General features: G+C 41.9%; 1 protein-coding gene across 1 annotated transcript in view; it reads right to left on the bottom strand.

Moving 5' to 3' along the window:
* Prkce (protein kinase C epsilon) overlaps positions 1–1,375 on the bottom strand; it is a 477,543-nt gene extending 476,168 nt beyond the window's left edge. The window contains exon 1 of the mRNA XM_026385723.2: positions 14–1,375. Coding sequence (XP_026241508.1) covers positions 14–361 — 348 coding nt within the window. The 5' untranslated portion in view covers positions 362–1,375. The remainder of the gene's footprint in view (positions 1–13) is intronic.
* Positions 1,376–25,546: the final 24,171 nt, after the last annotated feature.

Raw genomic sequence — 25,546 nt, 5'->3', positions numbered from 1 at the left:
CGGCCGGACTCACCCAGTCCTCGAAGTGGCGGCTCCCGTTTTGCAGCAGCTCCTCAAACTGGATGGTGCAGTTGGCCACGAAGTCATCGTAGCCGATGGGGGCATCGTGAAAGACGGCCAGCTCAATCTTGCGCCCATTGCACACATCCGTGACGAACTCATCGTGCCAGGCCGGGCTATTAGTCTTCTGTTTGGTGGCGGTTTGGCCGATGCGCGAGTCGTCCACGTTGAGGGCGATGTAGGGGTCGAGAAGGAAAGTCTGTGGCCGGGGTCCCACCGCATGGCGCAGCGACCACGCTGTGGGCTTCAAGCTCACGGCCTCACAGATTTTGATCTTAAGAAGGCCATTGAACACTACCATGGTCGGGGCGGGGAGTGGGGGCCGAGGTCACTCCGTCCGCCCCGAAGGCCGGAATGAAGAACAGACCGCGGGCGCTCTGAGCCACGGGGACTCCTGGGTCCCCTCTTGCTCCACCCAACTCACTCCCTACACCTTGTGGCGTTGCGCCCGGGCGCCGGCGATTCTCAGCGAGTGCATGTATTTCCTCGCCGGGTTCCTAACGGAAAACAGGGAGGGGGGGAGAGCCGGGAGACGTCCGTGTTTGGAGCAAGTCTCTCCCCCCCTACCACCAGCGGCACCTCCAGAAGAGAAGACGAGCTGTGGACTCCACCGCAAGCCGAGGGGGCTGCCTCGCCGCCTCGCTGGCTCTCGGGTCCGGGTGCCGGGAAGCGGGCGCCGCGCCCGGCGCTTACCTACCTTTCCGAAACATAATCCCCGGGAAATTTCGACTCCGGGAGGGGGAGGGGGCGGTAGAACGGGGCGGGGACGAGAACCGGGGGCGCAGATTTCAACCCGGATCCTCTTCGCCCACCCAGCGCCTGCCTCTGACCGCGCGGGGCGGGGAGTGGACCGAGGGATGTGCAGTCTATCCGGAGGGATGCATGTCGAGAGGAAATGGTCCTCCTCGGAGCCAAATTTTTAAAAATCCACAAGCCACACAGCCAGCCCGGCCGCCGCCTTCTGATCGAAGCAGAGCCGTGCCGCAGCCGGCGTTCGGGAGGCGCCAGGAGACCGGAATCTTACAGTCGCTCGGGCTCAGGAGTCGGGTGGCCGCCGTTCGGGATCGGGGCGCAGGCCGGCACCCGGCGGTGCGCAGCGCGGCGGCGGGGCCGGGACTGCGACTCGGCGCGGCCCCACCTCCTGGGCGCCAGCGCCCGCCCGCCGCGCTCCCAGCGTCCCAGCTCTCGCCTGCCGCTCGCTCGCTGCCCGCCAGCCCGCTCTCCCCCACGGTCTCTTCTCCCTCGGTCGGTGTGCGAGCGAGTCTCCCTCCCTCTAATGCAGGAAATGCGCAAAAGACGTCAGTGTGTGAGTGTGTGTGTGTGTGTGTGTGTGTGTGTGTGTGTGTGTGTGTGTGTGCACGCGCGCGCGCGCGCGCCAGTGTTTAGGGAAATAGAAAGTTTTGCCGGTTGGGGGAGCAATACGGGAAAAGTGAGCGGAGGAGAGAACAGCAAAGAGCGGGCCAGCCTGCCTGAGTCGAGCCGGCGGGCGGGGGAGCCCGGAGGGAACCCTGAGTGGAAGCCCTGGGAGCGGCAGCATGGGGGTGCGGGAGCGGGAGCTCCGAGCGATGGATGGATACGTCGTTTTGGGTCTCCACCGGGAGAGGACCGGGCCGCGCACCTTTCGTGGACGCTGCGGCCAACTCTTTAAGAGTTGGGGAGAGAGGAGTGGCGGGGATCGCGTTGCCCCCAGAGGACTCGGGAACCCCCCCCCCCCAGGCCTACCCTACTGGGGCAGTGGCCGGCCAGAGAAGCCTGCGAGTGTTGACCTGTCATTCTGTCCCGGGACGCTCAGCTCCCTGGCAGTGGGGGAGGGGCTCCTGTGAGTTTTTTAAAGGGGATTATTGTCTCTTCCGTTTCTTTGGGAAGCGTTCGCCCCTTGGGGATCTGTCCTGGACCCCTCTGGGTGTGAAAACTTGACGAGAGAAAGCTTGGTCGAACCCCGGCCAGGCCCGGCTTGTGTGTTTATATTTACAGAGTGTGTTTTCCTTTTTACGCTGGACCCCGTCCGTGCCTCGGAGGGGCACACCGGGTCCGATTAGTGCGCTGACAGCCGGCGTCCGGGCTTCGGGAAAGCGGGGCGCGCCCTCCGGGGGGCGAGTGGCGGTGCCCGCGCTAATTTCCTCCGTAACCTTTAAACTCTCGCTGGAAGCCGCCGCGGCGGCTGGTCACGTGAGGCGAGCCCTGGGCTGCTGGGGAAGAATTTCCTCCGCGGGGAGCCGGGGCGAGGAACGGCCCCGCGCCGGGAGACTGGGAACCTGCAAGGGCGGGGCGGAGAGCGCCCAGGCCTGGGGTGCGGCCCAGCTGTAGCTGCAAGGCTATGGCGGGAAGAGATCGACCTGGGAGCTGCAGTGCTTTGAAAGTGGAAGAAGAAACCTCTGCTTTTTTGTGTCTGCCAAGTCAAGTCCCATAGTTTGTAGGATAGTAGTAAATTGAGTGTTTATCTGACGGATCTGATTAGTGTAGACTAAAATTTAAAACCCGCCTCCCGATCATTTTTTCCTCACTGGAAAAGGTTATCATTGCTTGTGGCTTAAAGGCTTAAAAGGGCTTAAAAACGAAGACGGCTGCCCCTTGGAACAACACGATCCACATATAGTGCAACACAGACTTCTCAAAATCATCGGAAGGGTCCCAAGGCCATTGGGGCAGGTCCTCCAGTCCCAGAGGAGCACACAAAGTAGCCACCTGCAGCCAATACCGGAGAAATTACTGGTATTTCTTAGATCTGGTCCAATTGCTTGGGGTAGCTAAGTAGAGATGATGCTAAAATGCAGTCTTGGGGACAGCCGAAATAATTCTCACGCAAAAAGTCAGGATTTTAAAGTGTGCCTTACACGGTCACTTCAGCCAGCTGGAGGTGTGATATTTTAAAATATCAGTTTGACAAAACACTAGCAGAGACATCTCATTGCTGTTTGTTTTCTCATTTCTTTGATCACTGGAATTTTTCTTTCTTGCTTCTCAATTCCATTATTGTATTCTTCCTGACCTTACTGGAGATTGAACCCAAGGGCTCTTTACCACTTAGCCACATGCCCAGCCCTTTTGAGTTTTGATTTTGAGACAGGGTCTTACTAAGTTGCTGATGCTGGCCTAGAACTTTCAGTCCTACTGCCTTGGCCTCCAAAGTTGGGGAGGTACAGGTTGTGTGACATACATTCCCTCCCCTTCCACCACTGTGCTCAATTTTCCATCTTGGGGAATGTGATAGAAGGTAATGGCACATAGGGCTTGATCTTCTGAAAATGTGTTCTGGAAGCAGAGTCAGCAGTAAAATGAGCTGTGTGAGATACTTTTCAAGCAAGCAAAATGTAAAGAATACCAAGAAACTCATTAATCAAAATAAATAATTTTAATGCATTTTTTAAAAATAAAAATATAAAAATTTAAGAATATCCAAATCTTAAATAATTTTAAAACTACACTAAAATATTGTTTCTATTGCTGAGTTTATTGGCAACCATTAAATTTTATACCCAACCAAATGTTTCTTTTGCCTCACCCTTATCTTGGCTCAATTGGGAAATCTAGAATGCCAAAAATTTATGAAGTTAGGGATCCTTGACTAGTTAGTATTTCATACTGTCTCTCTAACTTACTCTGGCAGCTCCTATGTTATATACAAACAGAAACACATTGGATTTAAAAATATTGAATTAAATCCCTCCTCTTTTGTATATTAAACAGAAAGTAAGTTTAGAATTAAGGACACACTGAACTTGAACCTTTTGCATGTGTCTGTTTATTTTTTACAAAGTGAGTCTTCTATTTATATGGGTCCTTGGCTATGCCACTCAGGAGGACATCACCTCTGAACAAGCACTGCTGCCCAAGCGAGACCCTAAATATATTCAATAGGGTCTGTTGCTATCTCAGTGACTATCGTAAACAGATAACCAACAAACTTCCAACACAATTGCCTTGCACATTGGGCAAAGTTACAGGAAGGCGACACCTGCCTCTTAAGAGGCTGTTATCCATGTGAGTAACCGGTCTGCAATTCTCAGAGTCAGCCAATACCAGTCTCCTTTCCTTTACAAGTTTTACAGACTACAAAAAGACTTTGCCAAACAAAATGCCTGCTTTTTAATATTTACATTAAAAGGGAGAATGCATGTATTCTACATGCAAACACTGCTTGTTTCTTGCCCTTCTTACGTTCTTATTTCTAAATAAATATCTTACCTTCCCACAGTCAAACTTGACCAAATGAAAATATGTATTTATTTGGGTTAGTAGCTGGGGTCTACATTGTGCAATATGCCCTTTGGGTTCCAACAATGGCCCCCTTATTTCATAATCATTGAGAGAAGAAAGAAAAATGATGGAAGAATGTAACAAAGATGATGAAGATAGGGCCTCTCTCCTTTTAAAATTAGTTGATGAGAAAAGGATTGATAGAGCGGCAAGCATACACAGGGCAGTGTGGTCAATGTTGCAATAGATCCAGGGATGGGAGTGGCATCCCTTGCCTGGAGAAGCTTACCAACTTATCACCTCAAAGGTCCTTTGAGCATGGAGTTCCTCCAGCTGCACAAAAAAAAAAAAAAAAAAAAAAAAAAAAAGCAAGGAAAGGGCATTGGCAGCAAAGGGAGCAGAGTGTGCCACACAGTTAGAAAAGGCTGTGGCTACTGGGGAAGAGTAAGGGGCTGGGTGTGCCCCTTACATAATATTTACATTAAAAGGGAGAATGCATGTATTCTACATGCAAACACTGCTTGTTTCTTGCCCTTTTTTTGGCAGATAGTAGTGGGAGATGAGGCAGGTTGGAATCAGACAGTTAAGATCTGGTGGGACCTGTGGATGGGTTTGAAATGATTCCTGGATAGACACTGAAAAACTACTATTTTTTTTTTAGTTATTTATTTTTATGTGGTGCTGAGGATCAAACCCAGCACCTCACACATGCTAGACAAGAGCTCCACCGCTGAGCCACAACCCCAGCCAGAGACACTGAAACTTCTAGTGGGCCAGCAGCGTGACAAATTAATACTTTAAAAAAGCAGTTTTGTGACAGATGAATATTTTTCTCTTTTATAACTTTTCCTCCAGCAGACTCACCTCAAAATAGGGTGTTAGAAAGAAGATTCAACTCAAAAAAATGATTTACATTCTGATAAAAAAAAAAAAAAGAATCAGTCGGTGGATATTGTTTAGATCAGCTAAAGGCAGCAGGGAAGGGGAGCTGGAACCTAGAGCAGCGTGTTAATATTCATGTCCCTGCCGCTGTGCTGCTTGTTGCCATTTATAGAATGTTAATGGGCCTCTGGAAGGTCTGCCTGGTCAGGGTCTATCAGACATTCCTCACATGCTCTGTTGAACAGAATTCAACCACCTGGGCCATGGGATGGAATGTGCAGTGACACAATGACAGAGCCCTGCCAGGGAGGCGCAGCCCAGCTCCCACCCAACTCCCAGTCAGCTCCTAACTCTCCCCCAGGCCCACCTTCTGTGTGGCTGGCTTCTGTCTGGCCTGCCCTGGCTTCTTATTTTAGATCAACCTCTGCTCTGAACTCTTCTGCAGTAAGCTTTGTTTGCACCTGTGAGGATTCAGAGGGTTCTGAGGCAGCCTCACAGAGATTAAAGAGGGAGGAGATGGCCTGGTGCCCTTCCTTCCTCAGTTCCCTGGACTGTGAGCCCCGCTCTCTAGGACACCAGATGGAAATAACATCACACATATGTTCTTTGGTTGGCTGTTGCACTGGGTCTTGGGACCTTTAAGTACATATATAATCCAAGAGTCTTTACTAAGTACGTGCTATGTACAAGCTATTAGGGCATGTGCTCTACAGAGGATAAGCAGATACTGGATAATTCCTACTCCAGTCAGGGAGATTAGATCAATTCAGTCAGTCATGTATTAGTTGGGATTGGCCCTTCATTAGTCAGGATTGGTAGGACATGTTGCTATAATAAGCTGTCCACAAATCTCAAAGTCTTGAAATGACAAAAGTTTCTTCTCAGTAGTGACAGATGCTGGAAACTCTGCTCCATATCAGCATTATCTTTGCTCCTGTGTCCAAGCTGACCAAAGACTCACCAACTGGAACGTGGATGGTGATAAGCAGAAAGCAAAAGGATGTCTGGAGAGTCTTAGGCAATTCAATAGTCTCCTCCCCTACCAAATGCTAAATATCTGCTACTGGTTGAGGGGAGAGGGATCATATCAGCCATATGATCCCTCTCCCCTCAACCACAAGGGAGCTAGGAAGTTCTACCATCTTCCAGGGCAAGGAGCCTGGAGTATTTGGTGAGTAGCATCAGAGATGGCCATAGAAATCAATCTCAAATAACTGCTGCAGAAAAATAAATCAAGGTGGCACATAGCAAATGACAGATAAGGGTCCCAGTTAGAAAGTACTGTAGAAATTCAGTAATAGCAATGATCATAGTAAGAGTGGGACTATCTGATCCCCAGTGGCCCTGGGCCACTGTATACAGAAGACTTCAGCTGACATGGGGTATTCTAAGTAGTCTCAGAAATAGCAACCACCCTATACTCCTTTATCCTCTCCTTCATATGCCTAACCTTACAGGTTCTGCTGACCCTTAAAGTGATGTCAGAAAAAAGACAGCACTAAGGGGGCATTTGGATGCAACAAAACAGAGAAGTTTGTTATACTCTATAGGATTTGAGATCACTGTCTATATACCTTATTGGTATTAAATGAGGAATATGAGACCCAGAGAAGTTAACTCACTTGCCAAAAAAGGAAAACAATGCCAATGCCAATAATTATCGACCTAAACCCAAATCTTATGCCTCCTAGTTAAACTTACTACTTTTTCCCATTGTCTGGCTGGAACCAACACACCATTTGGTGATGATAACTTCAATTACACTTTAATATCTTGGAAACAAAATTTCTGTAAATCCAAGGCTCTGAGTTTAATTTATTGCTTTCAAATTATGCTGGCCTTATTCCAGTATAATATAATAATTCTTATAATACTATATACTACCTATACTACATATCATAATAATACAATTATAATAATTCCCAAGAGGACAGTAATATTGATAGTCCTTCTTTAAGTTTTTTGGTGATAAGAATCTTTAAAACAAGAACCTATTGTACCTTAACCTCTATGTTTTTGCATCTTGTCTCCTAACACCAGCATATGTATTGATGTATTTTCAGCATCTGGTTTTATGATCCCTGTACAGTGTGTAACAGCTGCTTCCACAGACTGTGGATATTTTATCAATACAGAATGACTGACCTAACTGTTCCCACTGGGTCATGTGTCTCTAGTACATTCTGGACATTTGGCTAATCCATTTCTACTTCTGATTTGCATTTCAGGATCAACAAGCTGAGACTCAAGGGCAGGGAATAGTGCCCTTTGTCACTGATAGCAAGCATTTAGGCATAACAAAATGTAAAACTAAGACTGGTTAAATCCACAGGTTCTGTTGCAACAAATACTGGAGGCAGGATGCCAAATATTTTCCTCTTTTAAGGTCCAAATTCTCTATGAACCAGGTATTATTCCCTTAGCTCAATCTGTAGCCTCCTTCCAGAATTCTCCCACCTCTTTAACCTTATTGTTCAGAAATCCTACCTCCTCCTACTAAACATGACATAGTTATTTGGAACCTTGCTTGAATTCTGCCACTTCTCTGAAAGGTCTCGGAGACCCAGCAGGACTCTTCTTGGCACTCTTAAATACCTTGGATACACTGTAATATCAATACAATTATAATAATTCTCATGAGAGGATTATATTGATAGAGTTCTTTAAGTTGTTTTGATAAGAGTATCTAAAAAAAAGACTTTATTGTTTTAGTGACTTTGTACTCTATCAACGTTTGAATAATGAAGAGCGTCACAAAGGGCCCTCTTCTCTGTCTTCCCTAGCTCGCCCAAATGAGAGCCTTGAGATGGTTGGCCTCTCCACTCACAGTCAGCTTCAGTCGGGTAGCTCAGTCCCTGGGCTGCAGCTTGGGTTGGCCGCAGGTTCCCGGCTCCGCGAGCCCACAGCGCCCTCTGGCGGTCCCACGCTCACGGGCGCAGTGGCTCCCAGCCTCTCCGTGTGCGCCGAAGGATGACCCTTCCCAACCTTGCTCTGTCTTGTTCTTTGTCGTAGCTCCCAGAACAGACCCTCTCAGGTCGCTGCAGTCTAGGTGGACATGGGATAGAGAAGCGAATAGAGAGACCTGGGTCTAAAGAGGGCCCAGCGAGTCTGTTATCTCTGGTTTAGCAGCCTGTACCTATTTAGTATCTGTCTGAATTCTGCCACTTCACAGGGCCAAGGAGCAAGCAGTAGTGCCTGCTTATTTTGCTGGAAGATGATTTTGAAAGGGACAGCCCCTAGGCCCTGAGCCAGGAGAGGAGTATGAGGCATGCCATGGCCTCAGAAGATTTCTGAAAGTTCTGGAGTAGGAAAGCACAGCAGACCTGGGGATAAGGGACAGGAGACAGACAGGGCCATTTGGATAGCCAGACCACAGGGTCAGAGTATAGGTGATGGACGGGGACTCATTTATTCAGCCTCATTCAAGCTGTGTGACTTATCCACCCTCTGGAAGCTTTATTTCCTCCAAAGTGGGGATAATAGTAACACTGTACGGAACTGTCCTGAGGATTAATGTACTAACCTGTGCCAGTCATCAATTGATGTGCCTTGCACATGGTATAGAATCACTAGGATAACTTAGCAGCCAAGGAATCAAGTCTGGGGAAGACCACAGAGCACCGGACTATTGGCCTTACCCACATGCTCACCACAAGTGAGGGGCAAATACAATCAGCAACAGCTTGTTCTCTGTAAATACTTTGATAAATCCAGGCCTGGTGGCACACTCCTGTAGTCCCAACTACTTGGAAGGCTCTGTAGGAGGATGGCAAGTTGGAGGCCAGCCTGGACAATTTTTAGCAAACCACTGTCTCAAAATAAAAAATAAAAAGGGCTGGGATGTAACTCAGTGGTAAAATGCCTCTGGGTTCAATTCCCTAGAGTACTTTGTTTTTGATTTTTTAATAACTAGTCTTCTCAAAGAGAAGAACTCGGTTCTTATCATTGCATTAGAACAACAGTTCATCTATTTGGTACTTAAATCTATGCTGGGTTCAGAAAAAGCAGATGAAGGAGTTGTGGCCCAGGTATTCAAGAAGCTAAAACATGAAGGTGAAGAAATTCTAGAGATCTCCAGGCAGACCACAGAGACCAACTCTCTGCACTTAAAAAAAAAAAAAAATTCTCAACACCACTGAATCCTCCTTTCTTTTTTTAAAAATATTTTTAGTTGTAGATGGGCACAATATCTTTATTTTGTTTATTTACTTTTATGTAGTGCTGAGGATGGAACCCAGTGCTTCACGTGTGCTAGGCGTGTGCTCTACCACTGAGCTACAACCCCAGACCAACTCCGTATTTTTCAGGTCAGCTCCTGAAGCAGAGGGTAGGATCATGAGAAATGGCCACAGAACTTCTCTGGAGAGGATGGAAACAAGGGGAACTGGAGAGGGTCAGAGGTTGGCCTTTTACTCAACAACACAGAAGCCATCTGTTGGATGTTTACTCAACCTTTCACTGTCAAACCCGGCCACCATTTAGGAAAGGAGAAGGGTGAGCGCCACTCATCCATCCCACCAGTCATCATGGAAGCAGATCCCTCCAGATCAGCCTCCCCATTCCTGGCACATCCCCCAGCCCTGCTTTTCGGGGACTCCACTCTCTTACGTCATCCCTCACTTTTCTTCGACCTCTTCCCTTCTACCAGCTCTTTTCCATCAGTAAGTCTCACCGACCTCACATGAAATATTTTTAACCTCTCCTCACCTCGCATTTCTCTCTACCCACCACTCAACACTCTTCTCCTCCCCAAACTTCTTATGTGTTATTTATTTTCACTGTCTCCATTTTCTTACTACCCACTCCTTCCTCAGCCCACGCTATTGGGCTCACTGAAACATCACTTGCTTCCACCCTGATAGAACCATTTTTTTTTTTTTGTCGTCTTTACCTTATTTAACCACTCTCTGCAGCAGATGAGGCAGCTCCACCTCCCTCCTTGATATGCTCCCTTCCTCTGGTTTCCATGACATCTGAGCTCTTCATATTTTCTTCTGACCTCCTTGGCTTCTTGTATTCCGTTTCGTTTGTTCTTCTCTTCCCCTGCCCTTCTCCTAAATGCATTATTATTGTATGGGCACATTGCCAAATGCTAAGACAATAATGCAAAAGTTGCCTCCATGAGTTGTCAAGCAAGTGACCATATGATGCTGTGACTGTGAAGGAAGGAGAGGTCCCTGTGGCCTGGCAGAGCAAGAAAAGGCCCTCAAGGAGGGAGGTGGGAAAGGAGCATGGATGGGGAGAGAGGTTCAGAGGCAGAGAAGAAGGAAAAGGCATTCCTGGTGGAGGAAACTCCCACAGACTGCAAAGAGAGTTAAAACTAAGCACAATTTTATTCACTGACTATTAAGCATCTCTTGGGAGCCAGTACTTTTCAGGGCATGGCACAAAACAGAAACAAATGTTGTGAGTCTCTAGTTTAATATTCCCATAAAATAATGGCATAGCAATATAAGGTGGTGTTTGGTAGAGGCAGAGGTAGTAGGACAGATCCACAGGGGCTTCCTGAAGATAGCAGGGCTCCTAGGCTGTACCGATCTGTTCAAAATAGAATAAACATAGGCCCCCAAATAAATAAAAGCTTAAACAAAAGAGGTGTTTATTTCTTTCTCACCTATCCATATTGGGTGGCTGAACATGTTGGGGTGTCTCTATCCCTCCCAGGATTCCATAGTCATCCTGGGGGGTGCTGTCACTAATGGATCCATGTAGAAAGAGAAAAGATGACTGAGGGGCTGTCTGCTGAACACCCCCTTCCTGAGGGGCACTAAGTCTCTCCCACCTCTGGGTCAGGCAGATGTCTCTCCAATTCTTACCTTGAGGACAAATTTTCTTTTCCAAGTCAGTCTTTTCCCTACCTCCCCTTTCTCTTTCTCTGAACCTGTTGCACTGCACCGTAAGTTAATTTTTTTTTTTGTACCCTGATTGAACCCAAGGACGCTTAGCCACTGAGCCACATCCCCAGCCCTAATTTGTATTTTATTTAGAGACAGGGTCTCACTGAATTGCTTAGTGCCTTGCTTTTGCTGAGGCTGGCTTTGAACTCATGAACCTCCTGCCTCAACCTCCTGAGCTGCTGGGATTACAGGTGTGCACCACCATGCCCAGGATTAGGTTAACTTTTGACAGAGGAAGTTTTTCTGGATATTTTTGCAAATGCAAACATAAACTGATCAGCATAGGCCAGGTAAGGCTGATGCAGGCCCAGTGTTCTTGGAGGGTGGGAACTGAGTATGGAAGCCTTCTCCTGGACTTGAGAACTCCCAGGGATCTCAGAGAAAAGGTGAAAGTCCTGCTCAAAAGAGGATCCTGCTAACCTCTAGGAGTGCCAATGCAGGACTCTGTACTCTGAGTCTCCGGTGCCTTGAGTAGTGAGGAAGAACCAAAGATGCTACCCTTGTACTGCCTGGAAACCATGATGCTCCTTTTCCCTACCTGGGTCCTGCACCTGTCTTTTCCTTTTGCCAGGACTCCCTTCCCCAACCTCTGGGTCTCAGTGTGGGGATGTGTCTTCCAGAAGGCTCCTCTGTTCCCCCAGCAGCCCTGAATACATTTTTGTCATTGTTGCTATCATTGTTTCCCCCTAAAAAAAAAAAAAAACTGCAACAGCACTGATAAGTTTGATTTTAGGGTCCTCACAATCTTGTACTCCCTCCAAGGCCCTGTTTCTAGTTTGTTTTTGTTTTTTGTTATTGCTGTTTTATTTGTTTTCTCCTCCTCCTCTTCTTCCTCTTCCTCCTCTTCCTCTCCTCTGTCTCCTTTATCTCCTCCCCTCCCATTCTTCTCCTTCTTCCTCATTCCTTCTTCCTCCTCCTCTTCTTCCTCTCCTTCCCCTTCCCTGGGGATGGAACCCAGGCCCTTGCTCATACACTCTGCCACTGAGCTGTACTACCTGGGTTCACTGTTCCTAATTTTATCTTCCTCATTTTTATATTCCTTTTCCCACAGAGAGCTCTTCAAAGTGGTTAAGCTTCAGGGCCCATGAAACCTGGGCCCACCATGGCCTTTCCCACATTGGTTTGTCTCCTCTGTAACTCCTGTTAGAGTTAAACCCCATTGTGAGCTATTAAGAGGGTAAGAGGGCAGATGTTAAATCCACTTATGGCGTTTAAAGGTGGGAACTTTGAGAGATGATTAGAATTGGATAAGAAGCCCCCAACTGAGTACTGGTGACTTTACAAGAAGTGACAGAAAGACCAGAGAGACACACATGTGCTCTGTCTTTTGCCATGGGGGTGGCTTCCACCATCTTGGGATTCACCAGCGAGAAGGCCATCAATGACATAAAATGGGCTAATATACAACATACAGCTACTCTGCAAACCCCTGAATCAGAAACCATGTGTCAGATTCCTTGGGGGTATTCCTAGTGCCTACAGCACATGCCAGGCTCCCAATAGACAGTTGTTGGACTAAGAAGGAAGAACCCTAAGATGATACCCTTGTCCTGCCTGGAAACCATGATGCTCCATGATGTTGGATAAAAGAATGAAAGGAAGAAAGAATCCTTAGCTTGTGCTTAGGACCTGTCACCTGGGCAATCTGATGGCTGGTCTATCCCTTTAGGGTAACACCTTGGGTGGGAGGAATCGGTTTGGATGCTTAGGAACTTCGCTCTAGCATCCTGGACAAATTTCTCACCTCCCAATGGGCCTTGATTTATTCAAATGTAATGGAGTGATAGCAACACCTTACAGAATAACAAGGGGTATTGATCATGGTGGGTACAAGACCTGGCACAAGGAGTTCTCAGGAAATGCCCTCCCTCTGGAACTTTTCATTTTTAATCCTTTTTAACACCAACACTGACAGCAAATCCTTTCCCCCAAGGTGGTTCCTGGATAATGGGGTTTGTGGGTGAGAGAACACAACATTTGTGTTTCCTTGGGCCCCACATCCCACTAAGAATGACCCCAAGACTGGGTCTGGGTACCCCCTTTTATATTGCTCATTTGGACAGTAAAGATAAAGGACTGCATAGGAAATCCAAAGAACTTAAATGATAATATAAATACAAATAGAAGGAAACAAATGTTCCCCATGCAGCTGGGTTGAGTTTTATAGCCAGCTAGCCCAAAGTGAACCCTAATTTATGTATCTCCCTCACCAGGCTGTTGAGTAGTAATTATTTATCTCTGTCTCACAGAGAAGAGAAACTCAAAGGACATTGAGCCACATGCTTAAAGTGCCATGGTGGGCAGCAGCAGACTGAGAACTGTGGCCCAGGTCCATGTCCTTGCTGGACCTAGCCTTCTGTCACTGTCCTTCTGCACAGGATTGACATACCTATCAATTCATTCAAGTTCCCTCCCCACCCACTTACCTTGTGAGAACCAGTGTGCATGCCAATGCAAGATGTGACCCTGCTGCCACATCACTTAGCATGTCATTGCAGTTTTTCTCTAATAAGAATCAAGAGGTGATAAATGTTTCTCTCATTCTGCTCTCTGTCTACATGTGCCAGAGCTTGAAAATTCAGCAAAATAGGTAGGGTATGCAAATGAGTGGTGGGCTGGGAGGGACATCTTACAATTTATTACAAATTCCACTATTCATTTATTAAAATAATAATAGTAGTATTAATAACAACAATGATAATAGCTAACAACTATTGTTTGAGAACAATGTACCAAGCATTAGCATTTAACAACTATTTTAATCATTGAAACAGCCCATTGAAATAATATTACCATATTTATTTGATTCTAAGACACGTATTTTTTAAAGCATTTTATCAAGTATGACAGGAAAGTGCTATCATATTATAATTGATGAAGTTTTAAAACAAAATCTCTACATAGTCTATAAAATTAGGTTACACTTAACAAATAAAGCTACTAAGGTGAAGAAATACTAATCAGCATTCCCAGTCCCATAGTAAATTGGCAGCAAAGCTTGGATTCATAGGCCAGTGGTCCAACTCTAGCGTCCAACTCATTTGCTTATATTTTTGTTTGTTTTGCAATCTCAGGCATCCCGTAAACATCTCCCCTCACAGTCAGCCATAGGCCCATAAGGAGCCAGGGTCATGATGACTTTTCGCTCTGTAAGATGGGTTATATATATTTCATTCACACCTTTATTGTTTAACTTGCACATGTAACTGTGGTTCTATTCTCTTTCATACCAAATTCTGAATTTAGATACTCCCTAAAGAACAAGAGAGGCCAAGTTAAATCTGGTTGAATGGGCCTCGGGTGGAAGACAGGCATGAGAAATATTTCCCAAGGAAAAATCTACTCTAGGGCTGGGGTTGTGGCTCAGAGGTGGAGGGCTTGCCTGGCATGTGTGGGGGCACTAGGTTCGACCCTCAGCACCACATAAAAATGAAATAAAGATATGGTGTCACCTATAACTGGGAGATAAATATTTTTAAAAATCTACTCTAGTAGTGGCTTTGTAGTTCTTTTGGCCTTGATTAAGTTACTTTAACTCTTTTACTGAAGTTTCTCCAAATGTAAAAGGAGAATATTGCACCTCTTCCAAACTTTTTTTTTTTTTTTTTTTGGTACTGGAGATTGAACCCAGGGGTACTTATCTACTAAGCTATATCCTCAGCCATTGTTATTTTTTTATTTTCAGACAGGGTTTCACTAAATCTCTGAGGGCCTTGCTAACTTGTTTAGGATGGACTCAGATTTGCAATCTTCCTGTCTCAGCTTCCCAAGTGGCTGGGATTATAGGCTTGCACCACCGGGTCTGGCCTCTCCAACATTTTTTGATGGTGTATTCCTAACATTTTAAACATATGAACACATATTCTTAATGTATAATCCTTTTTATTTACAAAGAATAAAATTTATTTTTGTGCATTTTGAACTTTCATGCATGTTCAGATCTTTGCAACCACAACCCTAATCAGAATTCAGAGTGATTCTGTCACCCCCAGGAGTTCCCTCACGTCACCTGTTTGTAATGAAATGGTTCCCTGGGCCCAGCCCCCAGCAACCACTGCTTAGTTCCTTATTCTGATTGTGTTATCTTTCCAGAATGTTTTATAAATGTAATCATGCAGTTCATAACTTTAAAATATATATATATTTTAGTTGTAGATGGACACAATACCCTTATTTTTTTATTTTTATTTGGTGCCGGGGATCAAACCCAGTGTCTCACACATGCTAGCCAAGCACTCTACCTCTGAGTCACAACCCCAGCCCCTCTAGTATGTAACTTTTTAAAAAATATATATTTCTTTTAGTTGTAGTTGGACACAATATCTTTATTTTTATGTGGTGCTGAGGATCAAACCCAGGGCCTTGCACATGCTCAGCGAGCGGTCTACCTCTAAACCACAACCCCAGCCCCCAGTATGTAACTTTTAAGACTGGTTTCATTCAGTGAAAATGTCTTTGAGCTTTATCTGTATTGTTGCATGTATCGATAATCCGTTCCTTTTTATTGTGAAGTCATGACTCACTGAATGAATGCACACTTTACTTAACCATGCATTCACTGAGGGGCATTTAGGACATTTCCAGATTTTGGTGATTATAAATAAAGCTGCTATAAACATCCATGGACAAACTTTTGTGTTGAGCATGTTTTCATTTCTACGGGTAAATATCTAAAATGAGATCATCTGTATGGCGAGAATATGTTAGACTATATAAGAAAGTAACAAACTCTCTCCAGAGCCTTTACCATTTTGAAGTCCTACTGGCAATGTATGAAAGTTCTGGTTTTTCCACATCCTCGACCACACTTGGTATTTTTGTGTGATGGTGTTAGTGGTGGTGTTTTTAGTCATCTAAGAGGTATACAGCTACACCTCATTGTGGTTTTAATTTTCATTTCTCACATAGCTGGTGATTTCGAGGCTCTTTTCATGTGTTTATCTGCATAACTTCTTGGGTGAAATGTTTATCCAAATATTTTGCCTATTTTTAAAATTGTGTGGTTGTTTCTTATCATTGAGTTTTGAAAGTTATATACTTATTCTGGATACATGTTCTTCGTTGGATATACGATTTGCTAAAACTTGATCCGTATTTACAGCTTGTCCTTAAGTTCTTTTAGTAATATCTTTTGAAGAAAAATGTTTTTAATTTTAAATCTAATTTACCTATATTTTTTCTTTTACAAAAATATAGGTAAATTAGAATTCTTTGCAAAACTTATGGTCACAATCATTTTCCTAATTTGTTTGCTTTTTTTTTCTTTTCTTTTTCTTTCTTTCTTTCTTTTTTTTTTTTTTTTATTTGTTGTTGTTGTTACTGGGGATTGAACCCAGGAGCACTCAACCACTGAGTCACATCCCCAACCCATTTTTAGAGACAAGGTCTCACTAAGTGGCTTAGAGCCTTACTAAATTGCTGAAGCTGACTTTGAACTTGGGATCCTCCTGCCTTAGCTTCCTGAGCCACTGGAATTACATGTGTGCACCACCACACCTGGCCATTTTCCTAGTTCTTAAATAAACATTTTATGTTTTTTTTTGCTTTACATTTAGATCTATATTCATTTTTAGGTTAATTTTTTTTATAAATTATACTCTAATATACAAGTCAGGGCTCATTTTTAGGATATATATATATATATATATATATATATATATATATATATATATCCAACTTTTCCTTTGTTGAATAGCTGTCCTTTATCCATGTAATAACTTTCATACCTTTATTAAAAATTAAATGCTCTTTCCAGGTGCAGTGGTGCACACCTGTAATCCCAGGGACTCAGGAGGCTGAGGCAGGAGGATGGTAAGTTTAAGACCAGCCTTTGCAACTTACTGAGTCCCTAAGCAACTTAATGAGACACTGTATCAAAATAGAAAATAAAAAGGACTGACAATGTAGCTCAATAGTAAAGTACCCCTGAGTTCAATCCCCAGTACCAAAAAAAAAAAAAAAATAGTTTTCTCTTTGCCAGGTATAGAGGCATATGCTTGTAATTCCAGTTCCTTGAGAGGCTGAGAAAGAAAGATCTCCTGGGCAAGATAAGCCTGGGCAACTTAGCAAGACCCTATCTCAAAATAAAAAATAAAAAAGACCGAGTAGTCCAAGGACTTAAAAACAGCATATTATAGGGCCACAGTCACATTAAAATTTATAGCAGCATAATTCACAATAGCTAAACTGTGGAACCAACCAGATGCCCTTTGGTAGATGAATGGATAAAAAAAATGTGGCATATATATACAATAGAATATTACTCGGCAATAAAAGAGAATAAAATCCCGGCATTTGCAGGTAAATGGATGGAGTTAGAGAAGATAATGCTAAGTGAAGTTAGCCAATCCCAAGAAACCAAATGCCAAATGTTTTCTCTGATATAAGGAGGCTGATTCATAGTGGGATAGGGAGGGGGAGCATGGGAGGAATAGACAACTCTAGATAGGGCAGAGGGGTGGGAGGGGAAGGGAGGGGGCAAGGGGTTAGAAATGTTGGTGGAATGTGATGAACATCATTATCCAAAGTACTTGTATGAAGGCACAAATTGGTGTGAATATACTTTGTAGACAACCAGAGATATGAAAAATTGTGCTCTATACGTGTAATATGAATTGTAATGCATTCTGATGTCATAACATATATTATTATATATCATATATAAAAATATATAGTACATAAAATATATAATATATTAAAATATATAATATATATATAAAATATTATATATACACATAGATAAATAAAGATTGGATATTGCACTCCTGAGTTCAATTCCCAGTACTGCAAAAATAGTAATAATAATAGTCAATCAGTCATATTTATGTGTATCTCTTTCTAGACTCTATGTTGTTCTATTATTTATATGTCTCTAGTTTCACCAATACCATACTTTTTTGATTACTTAGCTTTAGATTGAGTTTTCAAATTGGTTAGCATTGAGCCCTATCACTATTCTTCCTTTAAAAATTATTTTGGTTATTCAAAATAACCAAATTTGGTTTTCAAATATATTTTGGAACCAGCTTGCCAATCTCAAAAAATAAAATATTGCTGGGATTTTGATTATTGTATTAAATCTAAAAAATCAGACTGTGCCCCATAGGATTGCCAGGTAATATATACGCCACTGTATTAAATTTGAGTTTCAGATAAACAATTTTTGGTAAAATTATGTTTACAAATATTACATGGTGCATTAACTACACTTAAAAAGTATTTGTCATAAAAAGATTTTGAAATTTGTCAAATGCTTTTTATGAATCAATGATACAAACATTTTTTTCTTTAGATCATTAATATGGTGAATTACATTGACTGATTTTAAAATATCAAATTAGTTTTAACTTCCCAGAATAAGTTCCATTTGGTAATGTATTCTTATTTTTACATATTGCTGTAACCAATTTGATAATATTTTATTAAAGATTTATGTATCTATATTCATCAGTCTAGATTTTTTTCTATTCCTATTTTCTAACTTAACAGTGCTTAAAATTTTCCTCTAAACATTACTTTAGCTGCAGAATTTTCATTTAGGTCTAAAATATTTTCTTTCCCTTGATATTTTCTCTTTGATCCAAGGATTATTTATAAGTATTATTTAGATTTTCAAGTTTGGGGAAATTTTCCACATATCTTTCTGTTATTTCTAGTTTAAATACATTATGGTCATAGAACATATTTTGTATTATTTCAATTATCTTGAATGTAAATTAAATGTAAATTTAAATTAAGAATTGTTTTAAGACCTGGGATATAGACCACCTTGGTAATGGTTCCAAGAGCACTTAAAAATACTATATAGTTTCTTGTTACTGGATGGAATAATCTATATGGGAAATTAATAATATATGGGAAATTAAGCCTAGTTGGTTGATAATATTCAGGTCTTCTATATCCTTGCTGATATATTCTTTCCACTTGTTCTGTTAATTATTAAAAAGGGAGCTTTGAGGTTTGCAGCTACAATTATGTCCATTTCTTCTAGCAGTTTTATCAAGTTTTGCTTTATGTATTTTGAAACTCTGTTGTCAGGTGTATATACATTTAGCATTGTTATGACTTCTTGGCAAATTGACTCTTATATCTTTATGCCTGATTATTTTACTTACATTAACATCTAATTTGTCTGATGTTAATATTGGAACTCTAGCTTGGTTTTCATTTGTGTTGACACAGTATGTCTATTTCCATCCTTTTTCTTTAGTCCATCCTTAGTATATTTCGTGCAAGTTTTTTTTTTGTAGATGACATTTAATTGAATCTTGGAATGGATATGTATGTGTGTACATATTTATTCTTCAGTTTGGCAATCTTCATCTTTAAATTAGTTTATTTAGATTATTTACATTTAATATAATTGCTGGTAAGTTTGAAAGTTAGGTATATTAGTTTGTAATTTGTTTCATGGTGGTTCTTTCTGTTTTTTTATTCTTTTTCCTCTTTCTTGACTTTTTGACATTATCAAAAACTTTTTTAGCAACCTATTTTAGTTTATCTCTTATGATTTTGAATATATCTTTTTGTATAGCATTTTAGTAGTTGCTCTAGGTATTATAGCACATCATTTGAATTTTACAATTTATGTTTAGGGAATATTTTACCACTTCAAGTAGAATGTGGAAACCACAGACTTAAAGAGATCCCTTCCTTCTCTCCTTATGTTTTGGTTGTTTTATGTGTATGTTGCATTTATATGCCTTGGAAACATCTCAAGACAATATTTTAAGTTTGTTTTTTAACTGTCCTATGCGGTTTTTAAAAAATTTAAAAAATATTTTTAGTTGTAGATGGACAAAATAACTTTATTTTGTTTATTTTTTTATGTAGTGCTGAGGATCGAATCCAGTGCCTCACATATGCAAGGCAAGTGCTCTGCAACTGAGCCACAACCCCAGCCCTGTCCTGTGTGTTTTAAAGAACTTCACAAGAGAAAAACTGTCTTTTATATTTAGATTTTTACCCTTTATGTTACTCTTCATTGCTAAACTCCTAAGTTCTCTCTGGTATCATTTCCCCTTTACCGGAAATAATTCCTTTAGGTCTTTTTGTTTTGAAAAATTTTTTAGTTGTTGATGGACCTTTATTTTATTTATTTACATGTGGTGCTGAGAATCGAACCCAGTGCCTCACACATGCTAGGCAAGCACTCTACCACTGAGCTACAACCCCAGCCCTTGTTTTGCTTTTTTAATCAGAGCTTCAGGTGATAAATTATATCAATTTTCCTGCAACTGACACTATCTTCATTTTACTTTAATTCCTAAAGGATATTTTTTGCTGGACATAGAATTCCTGGACTGATAATGTTTTTTTTTTAAACTTTTAAAATGTTCCTTCACTGCACTGTGACCTTCATCATTTCTGATGAGGAAGTCACAGTCATTAGAATTGTTGTCCCTTTATATGCTATGTACAAATTCTTCTGGTTCTTTTCAAGATTTTTCTTTGTCTCTGGTTTCGGTGGTTTGCTTATGCTGCATCTCAGAAGGAACTTCTTTGAGTTTTCCTATTTGGACTTCACTGAATCTCTTGAATATAGGGTCAGTACCTTTCTTAAAATTTTGAAAGTTTTTAGCCAATTTATTTTTTAACATTTTTTTTAATTTGAAAAATTTGAATATGGAAACAATTTTTTTTCTATCCCACTGTCTTTCTCCTTTCTTTCTGGAAATATTAAAATTTAAAAAAAATAAAATTCTAGCTTTAGTGGATTGCATGGTGGCCCCCACAAACGTGTCCACATCTGAATCTCTGGAACTTAATCCCTGGATTTATGACTGCTACTTTACTGGGAAGAGGGATCTTTGCAGATAAAATTAAGTTAAAGATCTTCAGATGAGGAAATTGTCCTGGATTATTGGTGCAGGTCCTATATTGAATGCCAGATATTCTTATAAGTGTAAAGCAGAGAGAGAGAGATTGATACCTACACAGAGGAGAAGGTGTTTGAAGAAGCAGGCAGAGATTGGTGATGAGGCCACAGGTCAAGGAAGTCAAAAGTGCTGATAGCCAATCCAAAGTGTGAAGAAGCAAGGAAAGGTTCATTCTGAGAGCCCTTGGGGAAGTATAATCCTGATTTTGAACTTCTGGACCCCAATTTGAAAGAATTGGTATTTTTGTGTGTGTGTGTGTGTGTGTGTTGTTTTAAACCCCCTATGTTGTGATAATATGTTACAGCAGCAACAGCAATCTAATACAGGGATTTACTGGTTGCTAAAAAGAAAAGAAAAAGGAAACTAGGGGTCAGGAAGAATGCTCACAGACTCTACAAATTTGCTGATGGTTGGTCTTTTTTCAGAGTCTCAGCTTTGGCCCTGAGTTAGCCAGTTAGCCTGTGCCTTGCTCCATAGTCAAAGAACAACTCATAAATCCTCTAGTCACACATTTTATCCTGATCTCACTGTAGAAGTTGCTCCTTGCAGTGGTCATTATCTTTTATGTGCATGCCCTTAGACCCAAGCAATCCAGATAAAACAGTTTGGTGGATTATTCAGTATATATTTTTCTCATCCCTGGGGATACAACACATAGGAAGAATTGTACCTAGAGGTACAATTCTATAAGAAGAAGAGTACCTTTGGTAAATTCACTCCCCCAAGTGAAAATGCCCAGGTAACTTGACATAATTGGAGACTCTGGCAGAATCTAGGAACAGAATAAGTTTGGGACAAAAGAACTAATATATTTTTGTGCAAGTAACATAGCCAAGAGCCGTGTTAAGTAAAACATACATGATTTCATTCAATTCCTGCAAGAATCTCATAAAGTTAGCAGTAGTAGTATTCTGTTTTATAATCATGGAAACTGAGACTCAGAGGAGACATAACATGCCCATGATCTCACAGCTTATAAGTGATGGAAACAGATTCAAGGTGTTCTAGCTAGTTCCCAAGCCCATGTTTTCTACATTAGAAATTGCTACCTCCCAGTTCAAGCTAGGAAACACTCAAGACTGAGAGCAAAGGATGGATGGGAGAAGCATCAGGTCCAAACCTCTGTCACTGTTTCCTCACAGACAGAAGGAATGTCTGTAGAGCCCCTGGGGGGAAAAAAAAAACAACCAAAAACAAACCCTGATGCAGTGGTCCTGGACTGATTGTTTTAAATAATGCCACTCTGAGAATGACTTGACACTTTAATATGGTTCGCTGGAGTCCTGATCTCAGGTCCTCTGGGACCACTGGTTACTCAAAATGAAAAGACAGCAAGTGTATTTGCCTACCTAGGCCTTTAGAGCTTGTTTCTGCCCAGATCTGGGTAGAGCCAAAAGTGTAGGTGTGAGCCAAAAGTTAATTTAAAAAGAGGGACTACTCTTGACCTTTTCTCTTCTACTTCCCCACACCCCATACCCTTCCTAGACTTGCAGAAAATAGCATCTTGGAAAAGATGTGCTCACCCTGTTTGTATGGGGTCATTGGCTCTCCAGAGAGGTAGAACTAGGAACCAAGCCAGAATTTTCCTTTCCCTCTAGTCCTTCTAAGAAATTTCCCAGTAAGCAGTAGGCAAACTTTTTAAGAGAAAAAGGTTAAGCTTATCACAGGAATATAAGGTTTTAAACCCCAAGTTTCTGGGGGATAGTGCCAGTGATCCTCTCATAGCCCAGAGTTTGGGAAAAGTACGCTTCCTCCTCACTGCCTCGCATCTTCCTTAGTCAGTAATTTTCCTTTTCCAGGAAAGGAAACTGTCCAAGTATCCAATTTTCAAATCAAGCAATCAAGGACTTGTTCCTGCAGTTCAGAAGCTGGGAATTCACATCAAGACCGGTCTGTGCCTCACTGGTTTGTTTGCTCTGAATAGCTTTGAAGTTTACCAGACTCTTCTGGTGACTCCCGCCCCCAGCAGGATCTATTTACCTGTAGTTCACCTTTCCTGTGGTAGTTTTCTTAGAACTCGGGTATGATCCAGGTCCCCGGTCCCTGCCTGTGTGATTTGGAATGAGTCACTCAATGGCTCTGAGTCCCAGTGTCCTGCGTCCCACGACAGGCGAGTCATCCCTGCCTCCTACTCACTGTTGGTCTCAGACCAGAGGAGGTTGTGAAAGTACACTGACAATTCTAGAGGCTGGTGTGGATGTAAATAACATCTTTGTGCAAATCCTTGGCCCTCCAAGCTGACAGCTGCTTTTGTTCAACATTTCAGCAGAGAGAAGAGCACCTCATCTCCAAGAGTTCATGGTTTAATGTAAGAAAACAATTTCTTTATATTCATTTAAGATGAAAGTATAGCTCCAATCCTTACCCAGTTTCAGCCTTAGGCTGTCCATAAGGATAATCCTCTCATGTAGGAGTCTCCACAGGAAAGATTCCACCAGCATCATCAAGCCTCAGCTGGTTCTCCTAATACCTTCTCATGTGGGTCAGTTATGACTTTTAGAGAATGACCCCTCAATGAGAATCCCAACATACTTCCACCAGCATTTTGCTTGCTAGAGTCACAGAGAAGGTCACCCACCCAGTCATCTACTGAGAGATGCTGGAACATAGCACCCAATCCTCATAAGAGCTGCCTACTCCAACAAACATCTCAGGTGCATTCCACACATCACAGGGTTTTAAACCCTAGTGATTCTTGGCTGTCCTTCTTGGGACACACTAGATTTGTCAGTGTCCCTTCAAAAATGATCTTAGGGACTGGGATTGTGGCTCAGTGACAGAGCACTTGTCTAACATGTCTGAGGCACTAGGTTCCATCCTCAGCACCATATAAAAATAAATAAGTAAAATAAAGGTATTGTGTCCATCTACAACTAAAACAACAAAAAAAAATTAAGAAAAGTATTCACTGTAGTCCTCTATTGCCGTGAAATAAATTACCCTAAACCCTCATGGCCTAAAGCTAGCAGTGTCTATTATGTTTCTTGGAGTCAGGAGTCCAGGGATGGTTGAGTTGGTGGTTCTGCTCTGCATCTTTCACAAGGTCCCAAGTGTCTGCCTGTTTGGAATTAGATGGCAACCCAACCCACATTTCTGCATCACTTCCACCAACAGATCATAAAAACACCAACCATACCCAGGTTCTCCGGGCCCATCAGGTTATAATCAAATTGCCATTAACAGAAAATAATTTAGAGATCAATAAATGCAATCTCCTTATTTTAGGAAAGGAAAAATAAAATGAAGTACATTGCGCAAGGTCACCAGGTATTGCTAGAAACAGGACTGGAATCCAATTCCATTCAACATTATGCTCATCGCCTCCATAATGGGTCACACAGAGACCATAGGAAGCACCATGTAGGTCACAGCAGGTAGGTGTCTCCCTGGTTCTTTTCCCCACAGCCTAGGTAGGGCACAGCATCTATGGCAAGCCTGTTCTGGCTCCTTTTGATCGCCTCCTTTTCTTTAAATTAAAAATAAAACATATGACATTTATATTCTTTAAATGTTAATAAACCATCTGTTTAATATGTATTCAAAACCTTTGGGAGGATGGGAAATCTTACAAGCCTGTATTTCCTATAATCTACATTTCCTACCTTTGTAAAATTTTTAAAATAGCTTTTATTATTTATTTATATATTTATGTGGCTCTGAGGATTGAACCCAGTGGTACAACCCCAGCCCCTGTAAAATTCTTTTGCCCTATCTAGAATGGTAGCACGTGCCTGTAATTTCTAACTTGGGGGCACCGAGGCAGGAGGATCACAGGTTGGAGGCCAGCCTGGGCAATTTAGCAAGACCCTGACTCAAAATCAAAAATAAGAAGGGCTGGGATGTAACTCAGTGGTCAAGTGTCTCTGGGTTCAATCCCCAGTACTAGAAAGAAAAGAAAAAGCAAATCTTCAGCCCCCTCTTCTTTTCTTCATTATTTCACAAAAATTCCCAAGAATGCTTCTGTCACTTGGTGTTTATTTGTTTTACGGCTGTGGTTTGTATTTGTCCAAACTCAAGAGATATTGACTCCTGTATATTGTCCAAGGTCATTTTACTATTTTTTTCCTGTGTCAAACTTCATGGCATTTTTCTTATACTTTCCAAGTTGAAGAACTTTATTCTTAGAGGAAAAAGAGGCAAAATATGGATTATTGTGTTTTTTCTTTTAACTATCTACAGTTTATTCACTGTCTTTTCCAAAGAACAATTTATTCCTTCTCTACTTTCTGACTTACAACATACATGTTAAAGCCCTGACTTCACTGCTCTGCCATGGAATACTATTCAGCCAGAAAAAGAAGGAACTAACTTAGGTAATGATGTGGAATAAGTTCAGGGTATATTGTTGAATACAGAATCATAAACATCAGATACTATCTTCTGTGCAACATTGGAACAAATGAATATAGCCAAAATTCATTGATTTCAATATGTACATATTTTTACATTTTTGATGTTTCTGAAATTAGAATGTGCTATTTTTCCATAATAAATAGTATGTCATTGTTTCATTGGCAGGCTTTTTAAAAATGGCTTTATAGTAATAAAAACAATAATGGTGCTTCTTGTAATTGATGGCATCTTAGGTTTGATAAAATAAATTATTTGCCCATTTGTTTGTATAAGCATAGA

This window comes from Urocitellus parryii, chromosome 12, assembly GCF_045843805.1.
Source record: "Urocitellus parryii isolate mUroPar1 chromosome 12, mUroPar1.hap1, whole genome shotgun sequence".
Lineage (NCBI taxonomy): Eukaryota > Metazoa > Chordata > Mammalia > Rodentia > Sciuridae > Urocitellus > Urocitellus parryii.
The sequence above is the reverse complement of the archived record's forward strand: the minus strand, read 5'-3'. Positions and strand labels throughout refer to the sequence as shown.